Below are 17,104 nucleotides of genomic sequence, written 5' to 3' on the forward strand. Positions count from 1 at the left end.
GTCATTTTTTCTCTATAAATAGAGAGGTCTTACCCCATTGTAAATCATCCCAAAATTCAATAAGAATTACTCTCTTTCTCTGCAATATTGTTCTTCTTTTATTGTTTTATAATACGTTATTAGCATGAGACTCTACCGTCTCAAGAAGATTAAGGTACAACTATTCTCCTCTTTTAATTATGACTGATATTATGAAAAGAAAGTTCGTTGCCCATGAAATTTCGGGTAAGAACTATATGACATGGGTGTTGGATGCTAAAATCCATTTAGATGCAATGGGTCTTGGAGACGCTATTAAAGACAAAACTAAAGCATCCACCCAAGACTGTGCTAAGGCCTTGATTTTCTTGCGCCATCACCTTGATGAAGGGTTGAAAATAGAATATCTTACCGTCAAAGATCCACTTGTTTTGTGGAATGGCTTAAAGGAAAGAAATGACAACTTAAAGTTGGTCACTCTTCCACAAGCACGATATGATTGGGCTCATATGAGGCTCCAAGACTTTAAGTCTGTTTCTGAATATAATTCTGCAATGTTCAGAATTACTTCTAAATTGAAACTCTGTGGAGATACTATCACTGATTATGATATGCTTGAAAAAACGTTCACAACGTTTCATGACTCCAATATGGTCTTGCAACAGCAATATAGAGAGAAAGGTTTCAAAAAGTACTCTGAGTTGATTTCTCTTCTCCTTGTGGCTGAGCGAAACAATGATTTGCTCATGAGAAATCACGAAAATCGACCCACTGGGTCTACACCATTGCCTGAAGTGGATGAGGTGTATTCCCATTATGCTAAGCGTGGACAAGGCCGTGGCCCTATTCGTGGTCGTGGTCATGGTCGTGGCCGTGGCCATGGACAAGGAAGAAATTTTCTTGGTGTTAATCACCTCCCAAAGAAAAATAACCACCAAAAGTGGAAAGGGAAAGATGAGAAACCAAAGGCAGATGGTTCAGAAACCGAATGTTATCGTTGCGGTGGAAAATGCCATTGGATAAATATTTGTCGTGTACCAAGACATTTGGTGAGCTTTATCAAGCATCTCTAAAGAACAAAGGCCCCAAAGCTAACTTTGTCTATGACAATGAATTTGACATCACCCACTTAGATATGGCAGACTTCTTTGAGCACCCTGATGGAAAAATAGACCACTTGATCGGTGATGGATCCGTGGTTAAAGATGATTGAGTAGTTCAACTTTTATGTTTGCCTATTTTTAATAGTTAGTGAATAAACATCATGTAATTACAATTCTTTACATGAGTAGTAGTCATTAGTATAAAACAATATTATTTATTTTATAAATCTCGCCGCAAAAATACACATACATTTCATGCGATTTTATAAATAATTGCTTCCGATAAAATTCCGTTTCTGAGAGGGCGAGCATTTACTGTCTTTTACTAATTTTGGGATAGGGGGAGAATTGTAACTAGAAAGGAATTGAATGAATTTTTTTTGAAAGAGTGGCAGTGAAGTGTGACATAACCCAGGGAAGTACCCGTTTTTATTTCTTTTTTACAATCATTAAATTTGTAATTTTTAGTTACTATCTATTAACATGATCTTTGAAAATTAAACTGTGGATAATACAAAAACACATTCAGTAATTAGACCTTTTTAAAATGTATTACTGTTTACGAGCCATCTAGATCGAATGAAGCTTTACTTAACAAGATTTTAGTAGTATATGACTGCATTATTTTTCTACGTAATTGTTTGTATCAAAATCAAAATTTGCTTAAAATTACTTTAAAAGTCATTATTGAATCATTGACTTAACTTTGTTTTCTTTTCCTTTTCTTTGAAAATACTAATGTTTATTTGTATATTTCTTTTGTATGTGAAACCATGTGAAGCAAATATAGATATCTCTCAAAACAAACTTGAATCAAATTCAATTGTAAAAATATTTGTTTAGTTGATTCATGTACGACACATACAATATTCAAAGAGAAAAAATATTTCTCTCACTCAAAAATATGTGTAAGGCAGATGTTACTACAATTTCTCGTAGTAGTAAATTAATTTAAGGCTCTGGAAGAGGTACTATAACTCTGCCTAAGGGAACAATACTTATCATAGAGAATGCAATGTTCTCCTCCAAGTCCAAGAGGAACTTGTTGAGTTTTAAAGATATCCACCGAAATGGATATCATATTGAGACAATAGATGAGAATCATCTTGAATATCTCATCATTACCAAAAATGTCTCTGGCCAGAAAAGGGCTATTGAGAAGTTCCCATCTTTGTCTTGTGGCCTGTATTGGACAAGAATTAGTGCAATTGAGGCACATTCTATTGTAAACCAAAAGGTTACCGATTCCAATACTTTTACTTTGGCATGATCGATTGGGACACCCTGGATCAATTATGATGAGACGAATTATAGAAAACTCAAATGGGCATTCATTAAAGAATTTAAAGATTCTTTTAAATAATGAATTTTCTTGCACTTCTTGTTATCAAGGCAAGTTAATTATTAGATCATCACCAACAAATGTTGGAATTGAGTCCTCTGCGTTTTTGGAATGTATACAAGGGGACATTTGTGGACCTATTCACCCACCTAGTGGGTCGTTTAGATATTTTATGGTCTTAATAGACGCATCTTCTAGATGGTCCCATGTGTGCCTATTGTCATCTTGCAACCTCGTGTTTGCAAAATTAATGGCACAAATAATTCGATTACGGGCACAATTTCCCGATAATCCAATTAAGTCTATTAGACTTGATAATGTTGTTGAGTTTTCATCCTAAGCATTTAATGATTATTTCTTATCAATTGGGATAAAAGTGGAACATCCTGTAGCTCATGTTCACACTCAAACTGGTCTTGCAGAGTCTTTAATTAAACGTCTGCAATTGATAGCAAGACCGTTACTCATGAAAATGAGGCTGCCCACTTCTGTTTGGGGTCATGCCATTTTGCATGCAGCAATGCTAGTTCGTCTCAGACCGACAAATTATCATAAATATTCCTCGTTGAACTAGTTTTGGGTCATGAACCTAATATATCCCATTTAAGAATTTTTGGATGCACAGTATATGTGCCTGTAGCACCGCCATATCGCACCAAAATGGGTCCACAAAGAAGGTTAGGAATATATGTTGGGTTTGAATCGCCTTCCATCATCCGCTACCTAGAAACATTGACGGGGGATTTGTTTACTACACGATTTGCAGACTGTCGATTCGATGAGACACTTTTCCCAAAATTAGGGGGAGAAGTTGGTGAAACCAAACGGGAAATTTTGTGGAAAAATTCATCATTATCTCATCTTGATCCATGTACCTCTATTTGTGAAAAAGAGGTGCAAAAGATTATCCATTTGCAAAGAATCGTAAATCAAATGCCAAACGCATTTATGGATTTGAAAAGGATAACAAAATCACATATCCCTGCAGAGAATGTTCCAATCCGTATTTGATGTCCCTATTGGACAATCTTCTAGTGTCATAGCTAATGAGTCAAAAGCACGCCTAAAACGTGGCAGACCATTAGGTTCTAAAGATCGAAATCCTAGAAAAAGGAAAACAAATTATCAAAATGACACCACAAAATAACCTCATGAAGAAATGCACGATTTAATAAATTCTGAGATTCATGAGGAATCCACTAAGCCAGAGGCTCAAGAAAATAAGGAACTATCAATAAATCCAATCGATATTGAGACAAAGTTGAATCGAGTGGATATAGCGGTGGATTATGTCTTTGCATATAATGTTGCATCTAGCATTATGCAAGAAAGTGAGGATCTTGAACCTCAATCTGTTGGAGAATGCCGACAAAGACTTGATTGGCCAAAATGGCAAGAAGCAATCCAATCAGAGTTGAATTCACTTGCAAAACGTGAAGTTTTTGGGCATGTAGTCCAAACACCTAATGGTGTTAAGCCTGTTGGCTATAAATGGATTTTTGTACGCAAGAGAAATGAGAAAAACGAGGTATAACATTCTGTTATCTCATTAGTTTTGTTGTCCATGAAAAGCTTGACATGCATTTAATGGATGTGGTTACCGCCTACCTTTATGGCTCACTTGATAATGAGATATACATGAAAATTCCTGATGGATTTAAAATGCCAAACGCACATAATTCAAAGTCCCGGGAAATATTTTCAATCAAATTGCAAAGATCTTTGTATGGTCTAAAGCAATCAGGACGAATGTGGTATAATCGTCTTAGTGAGTATTTATTAAAGGAAGGTTATACAAATGATGCCATTTGCCCATGTGTTTTTATAAAGAAAACAACATCGGAATTTGTTGTACTTGCCGTATATGTTGATGACATAAACCTTATTGGAACTCCTATAGAACTCCAAAAGGCAATTGATTATTTAAAGAAGGAATTCGAGATGAAAGATCTCGGAAAGACAAAATTATGTCTTGGTTTGCAAATTGAACATTTGGCAAACGGAATTTTTATTCATCAATCTGCCTACATAGAAAAGGTATTGAAACGGTTTTACATGGATGGAGCACATCCATTAAGTACTTCGATGGTTGTTCGATCACTTGATGTGAATAAGGATCTATTCGGGCCTCAAGAAGAGAATGAAGAGCTACACTATCCTGAAGTACCATATCTTAGTGCAATTGGTGCACTAATGTATCTTGCTAATACTACAAGGCCTGACATAACTTTTTCAGTTAATGTCTTAGCAAGATATAGCTCTACTCCTACAAGGAGACATTGGAATGGAATCAAACACATATTGCGGTATGTAAAAGGGACTACCGATATGGGTTTATTTTATGGCAACAATTGCAGTCCCGATCTTATTGGTTATGCTGATGCTGGGTATTTATCTGACCCACACAAGGCTCGGTCTCAAACAGGTTATGTATTTACCTGTGGAGGCACTGCCATATCTTGGCGATCAAGTACGCAATCAATTGTGGCTAATTCATCTAATCATGCCGAGATAATTGCTATTATGAAGCAAGTCGAGAGTGTGTGTGGTTGAGGTCTATAATACATCTTATTTGAGACAAATGTGGTTTGAAATGTGACAAGTTACCCACAATTTTGTATGAAGATAATGCAGCATGCATAGCTCAATTGAAGGGAGGATTCATAAAAGGAGATAGAATAAAACACATTTCACCAAAGTTATTTTTCACACATGATCTTCAAAAGAATGGTGATATAAATGTGCAATAGATTCATTCAAGTAATAATATGGCTGATTTGTTCCAAAATCTCTACCGACGTCAACCTTCAAGAAGCTAATATACAAGATTGGGATGCGAAGGCTCAAGGATGTGAAATGATGCTCTCATCAGGGGGGGTTTAATGCGCATTGCACTCTTTTTTTCTTACAAGGTTTTGTCCCACTGAGTTTTTCTTGCAAGGTTTTTAACGAGGCAACTAAAAGGCGTATTATTAAACATGTGTACTCTTTTTCCTTTTCTAGAATTTTTTCCCATTGGGTTTTATTTTAGTTAAGGTTTTAATGAGGCACATTACTTATCGAGTAGACATTCAAGGGAGAGTGTTATGAATAGAATTCTATTTAGAGTAAATGTCTATCTTGTAGAGAGTTTTACTTTGTGGCTAAGTCATTTTTCCTCTATAAATAGAGGGGTCTTATCCCATTGTAAATCATCCCAAAATTCAATAAGAATTACTCTCTCTTTCTCTGCAATATTGTTCTTCTTCTTTTATTATTTTATAACAGAATTCTTGTTTTATGGCCCTAAAGCACCAACAAAATGAGGAACATTGATGGAGAAGCAATTACTACTGTTTATTGGTTCATTTTTGATGGGCCCACAATTTAAGGCAATTCGGAACCCGTCTCTCGAATTCATGAAGATGGCGTGGACTAAAGCACACAAAAAATTAGAAATCATAGTGAATTTCTGTTTTATAATCCTAAAATATCAGAAAATGAGGAACAATCACAGCAAAGTAATGAATATTGTTCGTTAGGTCATTTCTGATGGGCCCACAAAATTTTAGGCAATTCGGTGTCGTTTGCCCGAATTCATGCAGATGGTATGGACTATAGCGCATGAAAATTTGAAAATCATGCTGAACTCCCATTTTATGGCCCTAAACATCAAAACAAATAAGGAACGGTCATGGCATAGCGATAAGTATTATTCTTTAGGTGATTTCTGATGAGTCTGCAAAATTTTAGGTGATTCAGAGCCAGTTGCCGAGTTCATATAGATGGTGTGGACAATTGCATTCGAAAATTTAGAAATCATTCTAAATTCCTATTTTATAGCCCTAAAATACTAAGAAACGAGTATCGGTCATAGCGAAGTGATGATTATTGTTCATTAGACCAATTCTTATGGGCCAGTAAAATTTTAAATGATTAAGAGCTGATCGCGCAATTCATGCAGATGGCGTGAACTATATAGTGCAAGAAAATTCGAAAATCTAGTTGAATTTCTATTTTATGGCCCTGAAACACCAAAAAAACGAGGAACATTCATGGCAAAATCATAAGTATTGTTCATTAGATCATTTCTGATGGTCCCGCAAAATATTAGGTAATTCAGAGTCGGTTTCCCGAATTCATGCAAATGTCGTGGACTATAGCGCACGAAATTCGGAAATCATGTTAAATTCATGTTTTATGGCCCTAAAACATCAAAAATTTGAGGAACTGTCATGGCTAAGCGATGAATAATTTTCATTAGGTGATTTCTGATGTGCCCACAAAATTTTAAGTGATACAGAGCCGGTCGCCCGAGTTCATGCAAATGGCGTGGACTATAGCATGCGGAAAATTAGAAATCGCCTGAATTCCTATTTTATAGCCCTAAAATGCCAACAGACGAGGAATGGTCTAGGAGAAATGACTATTATTCATTAGGTCATATTTGATGGGCCCATAAAAATTTTAGGTGATTCAGAGCTAATCGCCCGAGCTCATGCAGATGGCATGAGCTGTAACACATAAAAAATCATAAATCATGCTGAATTTCTATTTTATGGCCCTAAAATACCAAAATACGAGTAACGGTCATGTCGAAGTGATGACTATTGTTCATTACACCACTTTTGATAGACTCGCAAAATTTTAGGCGATTTGGAGTCGGTAGCCCCTGTTCATGCAGATAGCGTGGACTAGCACATGAAAATTCGAAAATCATCCTAATTTCCTATTTTTTGGTTCTCAAAAGTTATAAAATGAGGAACGGTCATGGCGAAGTAATGACTATTGTTCATTAGGTCATTTTTTATTGCCCCGCAAAACTTTAGGCGATTCAGAGCTGGTTGCCCGAATTCATGCAAATGGCGTGGACTATAGCACACGAAACTTCGAAAATCATGTTGAATTTTTGTTTTATGGCCCTAAAACGTAAAATAATTTAGAAACGGTCATGGCAAAGTGATGAGTAATTTTCATTAGGTGATTTTTGATGGGCCCACAAAATTTTAGGCGATTTAGAGCTAGATGCCTGAGTTCATGTAGATGGCCTGGAATATAGCACACAAAAAATTGAAAATCATCCTAAACTCCTATTTTATGGCCCTAAATCCCAAAAATGAGGAACAGTCATGGAGAAGCAATGATTATTATTCATTAGGCCATTTCTTATGGGCCCGCAAAATTTAAGGTGATTCGAAGCTGGTTGCCCAAATTCATGCAGATGGTGTAGACTATATCACACGAAACAAATTCGAAAATCTTGCTGAATTCTTGTTTTATCACCCTAAAACACCAAAAAATGAGGAATGTTTATGACAAAAAGAAGACAATTATTCATTGGGCCATTTCTGACGTGCCCTCAAATTTTTAGGCGATTATGAGCCGGTCACCAGAGTTCATGCAGATGGCGTGGACTATATCATATGTAAAATTGGAAATCATCCTAAATTCCTGTTTTATGGCCCTAAAATGCCAAAAATTGAGAACGGACTTGGTGAAGTGATGACTATTGATCATTCAGTCATTTCTGATGGGCCCGAATAATTTTAGGTGATTCAGAACTGGTCGGCTAAGTTCATGCAGATGGCGTGGACTATAGCACACAAAAAATAGAAATCATGCTGAATTTCTATTTTTTGGTCCTAAGACACCAAAATACATGGAATGATCATTGCGAAATGATGACTATTGTTCATTACGTTATTTCTGATGGTCCCGCAAAGTTTTAGGCAATTTGAAGCCGATAGCCCAAGTTCATGCAGATAGCACACGAGAATTTGGGAATCGAGCGAAATTCTAATTTTATGGCCCTAAAATACCAAAAAATGAGGAACACTCATGGCGAGGCAGTGACTATTCCTTAGATCATTTTTGATGGTCCAGCAAAATTTTTGGCATCCCAGGTACGGTCGCCCGGGTCCATGCAGAAGGCATGGGTAATAGCACATGTAAATCTAAGATTGGGCGGAATTCAAGTTTTATGGTCCTAAAACACCAAAATATGAGTAACGGCAATGGAAAGGTGGTGAATAATGTTCCTGAGGTCATTTTTGATGGTCGGAAATTTTTTTAGGTGATGCGGGTCCTACCGCCCAGGCCCATACATAAAGCATCGGCTATAGCACACGAAAATTTGGGAATCGGGTAGAATTACAGTTTTATGGCCCTAAAATGCCAAAAAACAAGTAATGGTCACGACGAGATAGTGATTATTGTTCCTTAGGTCATTTTGATGGTCCAGAAAAATTTTAGGAGATCCGGGTCCGATCGCCCAGGCCCATGCAGAAGGCGTGAGCTATAGCATACGAAAATCTGGGGATCGGGCAGAATTCCAGTTTTATGGCTCTAAAACATCAAAAAATGAGTAACGACAATGGCGAGAAGGTGGCTATTCTTTCTTAGGCCATTTTCTATAGGCCAACAAAATTTTAGGCGATCCGGGTCTGGTCGCCCGGTCCCATACAGAAGACGCAGGCTATAGCACACGATAATTTGGAAATCTGGTGGCATTCAAGTTTTATAACCCTAAAATATGGTGATTATTAATCCTTAGGTCATTTTTTATGGTCAGGCAAATCTTTAGGCAATCCGGGTTCAATCGCCCAGGCCCACACAGAAGGCGTGGGCTACATACGGAAATTTGGGAATTAGACGGAATTCAAATTTTATGGTCCTGAAATGCCAAAAAATGAGTAACGGTCATGGTTAGGTTGTGACTATTATTCCTTAGGTTGTTTTTTATGGTCAAGCAAAATTTTAGGCGATCCGAGTCCGGTCGCCCGACCCATGTAGAAGGCGTGTGCTATGGCACACAAAAATTTGGGAATCAAGCAGAATTCCAATTTTATGGCTCTAAAAGAGCCAAAAAATGAGTAACGGTCATGGCGAGGCGAAGACTATTGTACATTAGGTCCTCTGCATAGGCCCTAGCACATGAAAATCCGGAAATAGGCAGAATTCCAGTTTTTATTGACCTAAAATGCCAAAACACTAGTAACGATCATGGAAAAGTGGTGACCATTATTCCTCATATGGTATTTGATGGTCAGTAAAATTTTAGGTGATTCTAGTCCGGTAGCCTGAGGCCATGCAGAAGGCGTGGGCTATTGCATACGAGAGTTTGGGAATCGAGCGGAATTCTAATTTTATGACCCTAAAACTCCAAAAAATGAGGAATGGTCATGGCGAGTCAGTGACTATTGTTCCTTATGTCATTTTTGATGGTATGACAAAATATTAGGCGTTACGGGTCCGGTTGCTTGGGCCCATGCAAAAGGCGTGGGCTATAGCACACGAAAATATGGGTATCGGGCGGAATTCCAATTTTATGCTCCTAAAACACCAAAAAATGAGTAACGGTCATGGCTAGGCAATGACCATTTTTTATTTAGTTGTTTTTAATGGTCCGACAAAATTTTAGGCGATCCAGATCTTATCGCCCCAGCCCATGCAGAAGGTGAGGGCTATATAACACAAAAATCTGGGAATCAGACAGAATTTGAGTTTTATAGCCCTAACAAAAAAAGTAACGGTCATAGGAGGCAGTGACTATTGTTTCATAGGTTGTTTTTGATAGCCCGACAAAATATTTGGTGATCCAGGTCTAGTCGCCAGGGCTCATGCAGAAGGCGTGGAATCGGGTGAAATTCTCATTTTACATCTTGAAAAGGCAAAACAAAAAGGAAAGGTCATGGCGAGGCAATGATTATTGTTTCTTAGGTCGTTTTGATGGTCTGACAAAACGTTAGGCGATCCAGGTATGGTTGCACGGGCCTATACAGAAGGCATTGGCTATAGCACAAGATAATTTGGGATTCGGGCAGAATTCCAGTTTTATGGCCCTAAAATACCAAAAAACATGTAACAATCATGGAGAGACTGTGACTATTCTTACTTAGGTCATTTTTTATGGTCAGGCTAAATTATAGAAAATTCGGGTCCCGTCGCCCGGGTCCATGAAGAAGGCGTGGCCTATAGCACACGAAAATTTGGGAATCGGGAGAATTCCAGTTATATGCTCCTAAAAAACTAAAAAACGAGTAACGATCATGGCTAGACGGTCACCATTTTTTCTTTGGTCGTTTTTGATAGTTCAGCAAAATTTTAGGCGATCCAGATCTTATGCCTGGCTCATGTAGGCGAGGGCTATATAATACAAAAATCTAAAAATTGGATGGAGTTTCAGTTTTGTAGCCCTAAAAAGCCAAAAAAATGATCATATGAGGTAGTGTTCCAAGGTTGTTCTTGATAGGATGGAAAAATATTTGGCAATCTGGGTTCGGTCGCTCGGGCTCATGCAAAAGGCGTGGAATTGGGTGGAATTCTTGTTTTACGGCCCGAAAACGCAAAAAAAAAAAGGAACGGTCATGGTGAGGTAGTGACTACTGTTCCTGAGGTCGGTTTTGATGGTCTGACAAAATGTTAGGGGATCCAAGTCTAGTTGCCCGAGCCTATATAGAAGGTATTGGCTATAACACACTATAATCTGGGAATCAGACAGAATTCTAGTTTTGTGGCCCTAAATGCCATAAAAGTGTAATGGTCATGGAGAGATAGTGACTATTATTCCTTAGGTCATATTTTAAGGTACGGCAAAATTTTAGGCGATTCGGGTTCCGTCACCCGGGCCCATGAAGAAGGCGTGGGCAATATCGCATGAAAATTTGGGAATCGAGCGGATTCAAGTTTTATGGCCCTAAGATGCCAAATATGAGTAACGCTCATGGCGAGGTAGTGACTATTATTCCTTAGGTCATTTTTGATGGTCTGGCAAAATTTTAGGCGATCCGAGTCTTGTCGCTCGGGGCCATGCATAAGTCATGGGCCTTGGTAGACAAAAATTTGGAAATCGGGTGAAATTCCAATTTTATGGCCCTAAATCCCAAAAAACGAGTAACAGCCATGGTGAAGCGGTGACTGTTTTTCCTTAGGTCATTTTTAAGGTCCGTAAAATTTTTAGGCGATCTTGATCCGGGCGTCCGGGCCCATACAGAAGGCATGCGCTATAACACACAAAATTTTTGGGAATTATGCGGAATTCCAGTTTTATGGCCCTAAAACACCAAAAAAGAGTAACGATCATGGTGAGACGGTGACTATTGTTCTATAGGTCATTTTTGATGGTCCGACAAAACTTTAAGGGATCCAGGTTCGGTCGCCTGGGCCCATGCAGAAGTCGTGGGCTATATAGCATACGAAAATTTGAGAATCGGGCGAAATTCAAGTTTTATGGTCCTAAAACATCAAAAAATAAGGAACGATCATGGCGAGACAGTGAATATTATTCCTTAGGTTGATTTTAATGGTCCGAATAAATTTTAGGCGATCCTGGTTCGTTCTCCCGAGCCCATGCAGAAGGCATGGACTATGACACACGAAAATCTATGAATCGGACGGAATAACAATTTTATTGCACTAAAACGCCAATAAACGAGTAACGGTCATGGTAAGGCAGTGACTATTGTATCTTAGGTAGTTTTTGATGGCCTAACAAAATTTTAGGCGATCCGGGACCTGTCGCCCATGCCTATGCAGAAGGCGTGGGCTGTAGCAAACAAAAATCTGAGAATCGGGCAAAATTCTAGATTTATGGTGATCCAGGTCCGATCGCCCGGGCCCATGCAAAAGACGTGGGCTATCGCACACGAAAATCTAAAAATCTGGCGAAATTCCAGTTTTATGGTGCTAAAACACAAAAAAAAAAACGAGTAATGATCATGGAGAGGCAGTGACTATTGTTCCTTAGGTAGTTTGTTATGGTTCCGCAAAATTTTAGGCAATCTATATTCGATCGCCCGGGCCCATGCTGAAGACGGGGGCTATAGCATAAAAAGATTTAGGATTCAGGCGGAATTCAAATTTTATGGTCCTAATACAACAAAAATGAGTAATAGTCATAGCGAGGTGGTGACTATTATTCCTTAGGTCATTTTTTATGGTTCGAAAATATTTTAGGTGATTCTAGTTCAGTCGCTAGACCATGCAGACGGTGTGGGCTATCGCACACGAAAATCTGGGAATCGAGCGGGATTCAAGTTTTGTAGCCTAAAAATGCCAAAAATGGGTAATGGTCAAGGCGTGGTGGTGACTATTAATCCTTAGGGATTTTTTGATGGTCATTAAAATTTTAGGTGATCCAGGCTCGATCGCCCAGGACCACGTAGAAGGCGGGGCTATAACACACGACTAGGAATTAGGCAGAATTCAAATTTTATGGCCCTAAAGTTCCAAAAAATGAGTGAAGGTCATGGTGAGGCGGTGACTATTGTTACTTAGGTCGTTTTTATGGTCCAACAAAATTTTAGACGATCCGAATCCGATCGTCCATGCTCATGCAGAAGGTGTGGACTATGGCATACGAAAATTTGGGAATCCGACGGAATTTTAGTTTTATGGCCCTAAAATGCCAAACAAATGAGTAACGCTTATGACGAGGTGGTGACTATTGTACATTAGGTCCTTTTTGATGGTCTGACAAAATTTTTGGTGATCCGGGTCTGGTCGCCCGGGCCTATGCAGAGGGCGTGGGCTATAGCACATGATAATTTGGGAATCGGGAGGAATTCTAGTTTTATGGGCCTAATACACCAAAAATTAAGTAATGGTCATGGAGAGGCAGTGACTATTGTTCCTTATATCATTTTTTATGGTCCTACAAAATTTTAGGCGATCCAGGTCCGGGTGCTAGGGCCCATGCAGAAGTCGTGGGCTATATAACACACGAAAATCTGGGAATCAGGCAGAATTCTAGTTTTATGGCCTTAAAAGGACAAAACACAGATCATGGAGATGCGATGATTATTATTCCTTAGGTCATTTTTGATTGTCCAACAAAATTTTTAGGCGATTCAATTCCGCTCATCCGGCCCATGCACAAGGCGTGTGCTAGCACACGAAAATCTAGGAATCGGGCGAAATTTCAGTTCTATGGCCTTAAAATGCCAAAAACTGAGGAACGGTTATGAAGAGGTGGTACTAATATTCCTTAGGTCTTTTTTGATACTCCGAAAAAATAAGGCGATCTAGGTTCGGTCGCTCGGGCCCATGTAGAAGGCATGGGTTATGACACGTGAAAATCTAAGAATCAGGCGAAATTCCAATTTTATGGTCTTAAAATGCCAAAAATGAGTAATGGTCATGGCGAGGTGTAGACTATTGTTCCTTAGGCCATTTTTGACGGTCCAAAAAAATTTTAGGCGATCCGGGTCCGGTCGCTTGGGCCCATGTAGAAGGCGTTGGCTATAGCATATGAAAATCTAGGAACCTGACGGACTTCCAGTTTTATGGCCCTAAAATACCAAAAAATAAGTAACGGTTATGGCGAGGCAGTGACTATTGTTCCTTTGGTCATTTTTGATAATCCGGAAAAATATTAGACGATTCGGGTCCGATTGCTCGGGCCCATGTAGAAGGCGTGGGTTATAGTACAAGAAAATCCAAGTCAGGCGGAATTGCAGTTTTATGGATCTAAATCGCCAACAAATGAATAACGGTCATGGTGAGGTGGTGACTATTGTTCCTTAAGTTGTTTTTTATGGTTCGAAATTGTTTTGAGCAATTCGGGTCAGGAACATTATCATTGGCCTGGCGGCCTCTCCTTTGTCCTTGAGGTACTATAGGAACCTCATCATCAATATTGTCATCTACCTCCTCCCCCGGTGGAAGGCCTCCAAGAGGTACATTGTTTGCCGCCATTTTGTACTTGAGATTGCGATACACATAAATTAGTAGCACGGAAGGAAAGAAAAACAATACACAAAACTATTTAGATAGATAGCCAAAGTCGTTAGCTCCCCGGTATCGATGCCAAAAAGTGATCAGTGCCAACCCTACACCACTAGTAAGTGGCAAGAGCAGTCGAAGTAGCTGTTACCTGAGATGGTCGGGATCGAATCCACAGGGAGCTAGAATTGGGAATTGGATTCCTATTTAAACTAGCAGTGCGTAGTGCCCTTAATTACACTTCCAATCATAATTGTTGTTTGTTACTTCTAATTTCATACTAATGAGATGCTAAATTAAACTAAGAGTGAAATGCTTGTAAGGTTTTCTAAATGGATAACGAGGCACTAGGGAAGTGACTTTCTCCTAGGTGAATACTTGACAGGATCTAAAGCCTAACGCAAAGTTATTATGTTGGGGATTGCGATATAGCCAATGCACGAAACTACTCACTCTATACCTCTCGGTAGCTTGAGTGACTTTGCCCTAATTGACTTTCTCAAGACCAATTGGGTGTCAAAATTGTGCAAGCAGTATAGGCTCAAATCGGGTATTACTATCTCCAGGTTTAACTCTTTAATTGGGGCTATTAATCTCTTGATTACACCCCAATTCCTTGTTGGACTGATTTTCCTAGACTCAAGCTCTCTTTCTCAAGATGAGCCCAAGTCAAATAGGCACAAATTAGTGTTCGCAACCACTAATTCAACATGGAAAATATAAATCGGTCCAAATATCAAACACCCATAAACATCTAAGCCTTAAATCAAAAGACCCATCAAATACCCACACTAGGGTTGAGCCACAACCCTAGCTAATGGGTCTATCTACTCATAATAATGGAAGAAAACAGAGAAATAGATGAAGAATAACTCATATATTAAGATTACAAACTAAGAAATTGAAGATTGTTAAACTAGCTACAAATTACTCAAAATGGAATAAAACCGTAGTTCACGTGCTCTGGATTCTAACAGATTACAAAAGATACCCTAAAAATGTGAAAAGAAAGTATTTATACTAGGCTGAATTTTCTGGACAAAAATACCCCTGACGGAGGTACTGCAGACCGTCGAAAATGCACCGCAGCCGCGATGAGGCTTTTTGGCTTGACTTTTCACTCTCTGAATATGGCCACCGCGGGCCACATAAAATGCTCCACGGCTGCAGTAGCTTAATTGCGGTCCGCACAAAATGGGTCACGGACCGCGCTGGCTTCAATCCTCCAAACTCCCAACTCTCTAAATCCCTTCTCCGCGAACCGCGCAAAATGGGTTGCAGCTGCAGAGAAGCTTCTGCGGCCACCAAAAATCCTCGGTGGGCCGCACTGCTTTAAGCTCCAAAAATGCACCTCTCTGAACTCATCCACCACAAACCGCACTAAATGGTCTACGACCGCGGTGGGTCTTTTGCGGCTGCAGTTGATTTAATGATGCAGCAGTGCCTTGACTTGTTCTTGGTACTTGTGCATGTTTCACTCCTTTTTGAGTTGGTTTTGACTACTTGTCACCTTTTTGACCAAACCTTGCAGACAAGTACAACATGTAAGCCTCTAGGACTATTTGTATACAATTTTAATCAAAACTCAAGTAAAAAGGAGTGTAAAATAAACTAGAATCCCTAGTTATCACCCATGTAGAAGGCATGGGCTATAGCACATGAAAATCTAGGAATCATGTGAAATTCCAGTTTGATGACCCTAAAACACAAAAAAAAATAAGTAACGGCCATGGAGAAGTAGTGACTATTGTTCCTTAGGTCATTTTTGAAAATCCGGCAAATTTTAGGTGATTCGAGTCCGATCGCCTAGATCCATGCAGAAGGCATGGGCTATCGCACACGAAAATATGGGAATCAGGCGGAATTCAAGTTTTATGGCCCTAAAATGCTAAAACAAAATGAGTAACAACCATGGCGAGGCGGTGCCTATTAATTCTTAGGTCATTTTTATGGTCCTAAAAATGTTAGGCGACATAGGTTCGGTCGCCCGAGCCTATACAGAAGGCGTGGGTTATAGCACATGAAAATCTAGGATTCAGATGAAATTCCAGTTTTATGGCCCTAAAACACTAAGAAACAAGTAACGGTCATGGAAAGGGGGTGAATATTGTTCCTCAAGTCATTTTTGATGGTCTATTAAAATATTAGATGATCCAGGTCCAGTCGTCAGGGCCCATGCAGAAAACGTAGGATATTTCACATGAAAATTGGGAACCAAATGGAATTTTAGTTTTATGGCCCTATAATGCTAAAAACGAGGAACGGTCAGGGAAAGGTGGTTACTATTGTTCTCTATGGGCCCGGGCAACTAGTCCCCGATCGCTTGAAATTTTGATGGCCCATCAAAAACGATCTAAGGAACAATATTCGTGTGCTATAGCCCATGCCTTGTTCTTGGGCCTAGGCGATCAGACCAGGATCATCTAAAATTATACCAGACCATAAAAAATGACCTAAGTAATAATATTCACCTCCTCACCATGACCATTACTCATTTTTTGGCATTTCAGGGCCGTAAAACTAGAATTTCGTCCGATTCCTAAATTTTTGTGTGCAATAGCCCACGCCTTATGCATGGGCCTGGGCGACCGATCCCGGATCGACAAAAATTTTGCTGGGCACACGAAAATCTGGAAATCGCGTGGAATTTAAGTTTAATGACCCTAAAATACTAAAAATGAGTAAATGGTCCGGCAAAATTTTAGATGATTCAAGTCCGGTAGCTCGGCCCCATGTAGAAGGCATGGGTGCATATGAAAAATTGAAAATCTGGCGAAATTCCAGTTTTATGGCCCAAAATACCAAAAAATACGAATAACAGTCATGGTGAGGCGGTGACTATTATTCCTTAGATTGTTTTTGATGGGCCAAAAAAATTAAGCGATCTGGGTCTGGTCGTCCCGGTCCGTGCAAAAGATGTGGGCTTTAGCACACAAAAATCTGGGAATCAAGTGTAATACTAGTTTTATGGCCCTAAATC

General features: G+C 39.2%; 1 protein-coding gene across 1 annotated transcript; it reads left to right on the forward strand.

Annotated features, from left to right (window-relative positions):
* The first annotated feature begins 533 nt into the window (after window positions 1–533).
* LOC138870129 (uncharacterized) lies at window positions 534–1,052 on the forward strand. Its single transcript, XM_070147792.1, has one exon. It carries the CDS (start codon window positions 534–536, stop codon window positions 1,050–1,052), a length of 519 nt encoding a protein of 172 aa, XP_070003893.1.
* The last annotated feature ends 16,052 nt before the right edge of the window (window positions 1,053–17,104 follow it).

This window comes from Nicotiana sylvestris, chromosome 6 (assembly GCF_000393655.2).
Source record: "Nicotiana sylvestris chromosome 6, ASM39365v2, whole genome shotgun sequence".
Classification (NCBI taxonomy): Eukaryota; Viridiplantae; Streptophyta; class Magnoliopsida; order Solanales; family Solanaceae; genus Nicotiana; species Nicotiana sylvestris.

Excerpts from the sequence above, each read along its gene's own strand:
- LOC138870129 (XM_070147792.1), top strand. The coding sequence starts at position 534 with ATGTTCAGAATTACTTCTAAATTGAAACTCTGTGGAGATACTATCACT.